We start from the raw sequence: 6,728 nt of genomic DNA, 5'->3' as shown, positions 1-6,728 counted from the left end.
TGCTACATTGCATTTATGATCTAGTTAACTTTTCCAGTTTTTAGCTTCATTAGTTTTTTAAAATGCTTTGTTTGCAGTAAAAGCAAAGAAAATACTGCTTGAATTTGATTCAATATTGCCAGCTACCAATGTCATAGGAGAACCTTCCAATACCTCTTAGCAAAAGAATCACAATTTTCAACTATTTTATAATAAAATTTTACATAGCTTCTTAAAATGAAATTGAAGATGCACCCCCGCACAAATTTTCTATCCTCTAAAATATATGTGTTTTTTCAACTTTTACACTTGTTGCTATAACATAAATAACATAAATAAAATCTAGATACACATATAGAAGGCCTCTCTATTCTCAAGAACTCACTTATGAGTTTTTTTAATAATCACCATACACAAACAAATTGAAGTACACCTTAATGAGTTTGTTCAAGAGAAAAGTAAAATTTTCACATCCTTGAATTTTTTTTCATATGTTATTATGAGTATATGTATATGTGCAACAACATTACTTGCACCACAAGTTACTGGGCATGGAGCGAGTCGCTGATGGGACCGGCTTTGTTCCCCAATTCAAGGAGGTTGGAGCCGACAGATCTACCGCGGGACATTCCACCAGAGGCAGACCTATGGTGTCGGCACCTGAATGAGCCGACATGTGTGGTGGGCGAGCATAGGCAATTCCACCTTCCACTTGAGGATTTCTTTACTTCCGGTTGTTGAGATAATGGTGACATAGGCATTTGAGATTGTTTCTTGAAACTATTTGTGATTTCTAAACTTGGGATGTCTATGTTGATCTTTGGTGGCTTTTGCTCCACATTTTGGTCCATCTTTTTCCACTCGAAAATGCTTCCCCTACTAACAAACCAACAACAAAATTAGACCTTGCTTATTTCAATAGTTGTGCTATGATGTTTTGGGTGATTTTTCCTTTACATGTGACAAGGATAGATCACAAGCAAGAAAATCTAATTGCCAAAATAATAAGAGAAAAAAAAAATTTCTATAAAAAATCAAAATATTAATAGGAATTCATGAGAAAGATAGGTAATATGTGGTGAAAGATTGTTTTAGATAGGAGTGGAACTTAGATTTATATGAAAAATGAATCCGTTGTTATTGTATTCATGATTTTAAATTGCGGTTACGATCGTAACTATTGCGCTAGTGGTTCCTGCTATGCGCATGCGTTCATTGTGGCATGAGTTTTGATTGAGAAGAATTTGAAATACACCGTTAAAGAATACTTGATATTAAAATTTTCAATAATAAATTGAGTTTTTGGGTTCTAAATTTTGAGTTTTGACGAAAATACTTCAAGAAATTTGGGCAAAAAACTCTGATGCAGTTCCTAAAGAAAAAGGATGCGTGATTTCAAATCAGATTGCAATGCGATTTGATGGAGTTCACAAGACTATCACATCAACAATATTACCTTTGTAATTGCGATTGTAGACTGTAATTTAAAACCATGATTGTGTCCTATCACTTGTTTGTCAAACAAGAAATCACATATATATGTGAAACATAATATATAATTATAAAAAACCATCCTCAAATTGATTCTTAGAAGAGTTATATGTATATATATAAAACATTACCTAGTTTCGTTAGGTTTGTGAGAAGGCATGCAAAAAGTGGGAAGAAGTTTGTTTTTTAAGAAATGAATTATTGAATGATGATTTTTGGGTAGAAAGGGAGAGAGAGAGAGATGGAGGGAAGGTTTAGATGTTGTCACCAACCCACAAAGAAAAAATGGGAAAAAGTAGTAAGCGTTTAGTAAAGCTAAAATCTTGGAGGTGTTAACAAACTTTGTTTTGCTATTTGAAATGTGTGGTAATTACCAAATCAACAATTTCTTTGTGACCACAAATTTTCACCTCACATGTGGATGAAAGAAAAACAAGTTCCATTATTAGGGTGCCACCCAATCATTTTTGTTGATGTAACTACTCTATAGACATTCATTTGATCATGGTTGTTAAATTTGTTACATGGTAATAACTTTCACAAAAAAAAAAAAACATTTTCAATTGCAAAAATAAACATAATTAATATTTTTTTCACATATGTTATTTTCGGTATTCATTTTAGTCCATTACATAAAAACATCATATTATTCTCTTAACTCTTCAAAACGTATTATGTTAACTTTTCAGAAATCGATTGCTAAATATGTCATTAATTAGACGAAAAAGAGTAACATGTTTTGTTTAAAAAATTAAAGATTGATATAAACATTATTTTTTAAGTTAAATAGCTAAAATGAACGCCAACGTTAACGTTAAAATCAGAGTGAAAAAAGATATTAACAATGCAACTTAAATATATTTATGGACTTTTCCTATGTCCAAACATGTCCAACATTTTCCCCATCAAATTACATGAAATTCCAACCATATCTTTTCTCTTTCCATCTACCAAATTACCACAAGCTGAATCAACAAAACTTATAAAAAGATCATCTCTTTTGAAGTTTTTCTGATTCAACACAACAACATTCCCATCATCAACATTGATATCAACAACAATTGAATCACCTTCTTTGATTTCTTTCCTTAACATCTTTTCAGCCAATGTATCTTCCAAAAATCTTGCAATAGTCCTTCTCAAGGGCCTTGCACCATAGCTAGGATTATATCCATGTTGAATCACAAAATCTCTAAACCTACAAGTCAAAGAAAGATTGATGTTTTTAACCAACAAATACTCACACACTTCTCTCAACATTATGTTTGCAATCTGCTCAACTTCCACCTTTGTTAGTTCCTTGAAAACAATTATCTCATCGAGCCGATTCAAGAACTCGGGTCGAAAATGTTTCTTCAATTCTTCCATCACTAAGATTTTCTTATGATCAAATGAAAAATCTTTATCATCAATCCCTTCTATGATGTTGTTACCAAGATTGCTTGTCATAATGATCAATGTACTTTTAAAGTCAACCGTTTGACCTTTTCCGTCGGTTAATCTTCCATCATCAAGAACTTGAAGCATTAAGTTAAAAACATCTGAGTGTGCCTTTTCAATCTCATCAAATAAAACAACTGCATGAGAGTTTCTCCTAATAGCTTCGGTTAACTGACCGCCTTCGTCGAAACCGACGTATCCAGGCGGCGCGCCAATTAACCTTGCTGCATTGTACCTATCCATGTACTCACTCATGTCTAATCTTATCAAAGAATCTTTTGAGCCGAAATAGTTTGAGGCGAGCGCGTTGGCTAATTCGGTTTTCCCTACGCCAGAAGGACCGGTGAACATGAAGCTTGCAATAGGCCTTCTGCAGTTTCTTAGACCGACTCTTGCACGACGAATCGCCCGGCAGATCGTGTTGATCGCTTCGTTTTGACCGATTACGTGTTTGTGAAGCATGTCTTCTAAGTTGAGGAGGTTTTCACCTTCTTCCTTCGATACATCGCTGACAGGTACTCCAATCCACGACGAAACAACATATTGAATATCACTCTTTTTCACACTAGGAACAGAAACATTGCCATTCTTTTTGTTCTGTTTCAAAACGATTCAACAACTATCGATTATCGATGAAGTTCTATACAAAAAGATTCATTTGATTGATCTAAAAATTTGAAAATTATAACCATTTTACCTTTGCATGACAAAGTTGAACATGAGATCCAGCTTCGTCGATCAAATCAATTGCCTTGTCAGGCAAGAAACGATCGCTGAAATACACGCGTGCAAAAAACATGCGACGATGAAAAACTATACAATTTTGTAATTATATATGTTAGGTTATGTACAATGGGGGTGTTGAAAAACAAATTCAATAGTTGAATCCTTGCAATGAGGTTGTTGAATAGGGTGTTTAAAGTGAGGTGTATTAATTGGTGTTGAAAGTTGTCAACATGTTGAATGTGGAAAGAGTGGGGTCCACAAAATACTTTGTAGAATTTTATTGGTTGTTTTGAATGTTTAAATTTTTTAGTGTGTTGTGAATGGTGGTGGAATAGGATGTTGAATTTTATTAAACAAAATTATTGTAGTAAGTATAAATTGAATGTGTGTTGAATTATTAGGTGGAAGAAATAGAAGATGATGTATAGTATAAAAAATGAAAAAGAAGAGTGTTGAATAATAAAACCATTGTACATAGCCTTACAGAATTGGAAGTAACAAAATTTTACCTAACATATTGTTGAGACAAATTCGCGGCCGCAACAAGAGCTTCATCGGTGTATTGAAGTTTATAATGCATCTCATACGTTCCGCGAAGTCCTTTAAGAATTTCTACGGTTTCTTCAACAGACGGTTCAACGACTTTAACCGGTTGAAATATTCTCTTCAAAGTTACATCATTCTCCATATGCATCCTATGTTCATTCACTGTTGTAGCAAATATGCACTATATACAAAGATTTGCATTATTTACTATATAAGATTTAATCATGAAAACTTTGAAAGATAAAAAAATGAAAATTCTTACTTGAATTACGCCTCGCTCGAGGGCGTGTTTCAAAATGTATGCGAAAATTTTGGCGCCTGATGTTGCGGCTTCAAATAAGTGATGAACTTCTTTGACGAAAAGTATCACATCGCCACTTTGTTCGATTTCCTTAATCAAACACTTGATTCTTTCTTCAGAAGATCCTTGGTTTGATATTACATATAAAAAATCAGCAACATCTAATGTAATCACCTAAGAAACAAAATAAGTTGAACTAATTATGCTGCATAGTCTAATGAATAAGTGCTTCCACTATAAGTGCTTAAATAAGTTGTTTATCCAAACATGGTGTTAGGACTAGTATGACTTACCTTTTTTCCCTTGAGTTTTTCAGGAACAGATCCACTCAAAATTCTTTGAGCAAGGCCTTGAATGATTGATGTTTTTCCTACTCCATGTTCTCCTACAAGGCAAGGATTGTTTTTCATCCGTCTACAAATTATCTGAATCACGCGTTCCACTTGTTCTTCCCTCCCGACAAAAGGATGAAGTTTACCCTATAGTAAAGAGTTTACGAAAATAAGTTGAAAAAAATTACGAACAACATGTCTTAAAGCTATTTTCATAAACTCACTCAGACGTTTTGACAAATAATCAAGTCAATAGATAAGTTCAAATAAATCAATTCAAACCGTGTCTGTTTCAATACCATTACGTTACCTCTTGTGCCAATTTTGTGAGATTGGTTCCGAATATCTCAAGGGCAGACTTTTGTCTATTCGCATTCTCATCTTTTCTTGCACCTAGGTTATAGTTTTGATTCACGGCTTGAGATTGCGATTTAATCTGATTATTCTTAGAACTTTCTGCAGCAACAACATCATAGTGAACGCGTTCTTCAACATGGTCTTTCATTTTATTCTTAGAACTTTCCGCAGCTACATCACCTTTGCGAACATATTCTTCAATTTCTCTAATCACCTATTCACATTTCAACGAAATTTCACTTCTCGATTTTCTCTAAATCGAACCAAAAAATCCAAATAACCGCATTATGAATTCACGAGTTATAACTTACATGTTCGCGAATTTTGTTTACATCAGCACCTTGATATTCAATCAACTGAGTTACCACACCATAACTTCCTTGAAGCAACCCTAATAGTATATAAATTGTATCAACATAATCATGACCTAAACCATAACCAAAAAACAAACAAACTATGTTAATTAAAATGATTAATAATTAATACTAAAAATCAACTTTGTAAGAATGAAATTACCTAGAGATTTAGCATGTTTGAGTGAGAAATCAAGAACATTCTTAGCATCATAAGTAAACCTTAGTTCCTTGCAACTCAAGCCACTACAACCACCACCTCTTCCAATCAACTTCATCACTTGTTCTCTACTAACATTAAAATCGATTCCATAGGATTTAAGAATTTTTGCAGCCATACAAGTCCCTCCACCAAGGATCCCTAGTAGAATATGTTCTGTGCTAATATATTTATGTCCTACAAACCTAGCTTCCTTTTGTGAAGCCATTAGTACTTTCTTTGTACATTCAGTTAAATTCTCCAACATTTTTGTTCAAAATTGATTACTATGTTACAAGCTGTTTAGCTAAATCATAATTTTTTGTTTATTTATATTTGAGAGTATTTTTGTTGGTTGTTTCTTTGAGAAGCGATTATAGCAATGTGAAGTGGAACGTGGAAGTTACCTTCATTGGTTAACTTAATTGTTAAGCCTGTTTTTGGCATTTTGTTTACATGGAAATGATCTATTGATATGGTTAACCTTATTCATAAATTATCATGTAATGGATTAAGAAACAATAAAAACTATGTGGAGAATGGTTAAGGTAATTACCATAGTGTTTTTTTTAGTTCGATTCTCAACTTCTCATTGTAACTTGTGTGATAATGATCAACTAGTCTAATTTGTTTGCGGGAAAAACATAGTTTGTGTTTTTGTTTTAATGACACTACTTCTATAATAGTTTAATGTTGACTCTAACAAAGAGGAATACTGGAAATTTCAAATGTGTCTTAGGTTTAACTGTTTGTAGTGGATGGCCTCTACAGTACAGTTCAGTAGTATTATTGTAAACTGAGTTGTAATTAATATATATATATATATATATATATATATATATATATATATATATATATATATATATATATATATATATATATATATATATATATATATATATGCGTGTGTGTGTGTGTATGTTTTGGACCGGGTCTGTGGTTGATCCACCGTCGAGTACAGTCCAATTCATGTTCACGGCGAGGACGACCCAAAATGTTGGCTC

General features: G+C 33.0%; 1 protein-coding gene and 1 pseudogene across 2 annotated transcripts; both read right to left on the bottom strand.

Moving 5' to 3' along the window:
* Positions 1 to 322: 322 nt before the first annotated feature.
* On the bottom strand, positions 323 to 1,760 carry LOC131626800 (uncharacterized). 2 transcript variants are annotated; one of them, XM_058897634.1, is made up of 2 exons: positions 1,602 to 1,760; positions 323 to 858 (listed from the first exon to the last, which is right to left on the bottom strand). In XM_058897634.1, the coding sequence occupies exons 1-2, from the start codon at positions 1,628 to 1,630 to the stop codon at positions 522 to 524; spliced, it is 366 nt and encodes a 121-aa protein (XP_058753617.1). In that variant the 5' UTR covers positions 1,631 to 1,760; the 3' UTR covers positions 323 to 521. The 2 variants fall into 2 exon arrangements, with proteins under 2 accessions (XP_058753617.1, XP_058753618.1); XM_058897635.1 differs by having other exon boundaries at positions 323 to 855.
* Positions 1,761 to 2,331: 571 nt separating this feature from the next.
* Positions 2,332 to 5,953, bottom strand: LOC131626821 (chaperone protein ClpC1, chloroplastic-like; annotated as a pseudogene).
* Between the last annotated feature and the right edge of the window lie 775 nt (positions 5,954 to 6,728).

Source organism: Vicia villosa, unplaced genomic scaffold (genome assembly GCF_029867415.1).
Source record: "Vicia villosa cultivar HV-30 ecotype Madison, WI unplaced genomic scaffold, Vvil1.0 ctg.000325F_1_1, whole genome shotgun sequence".
NCBI lineage: Eukaryota > Viridiplantae > Streptophyta > Magnoliopsida > Fabales > Fabaceae > Vicia > Vicia villosa.
The sequence above is the reverse complement of the archived record's forward strand: the minus strand, read 5'-3'. Positions and strand labels throughout refer to the sequence as shown.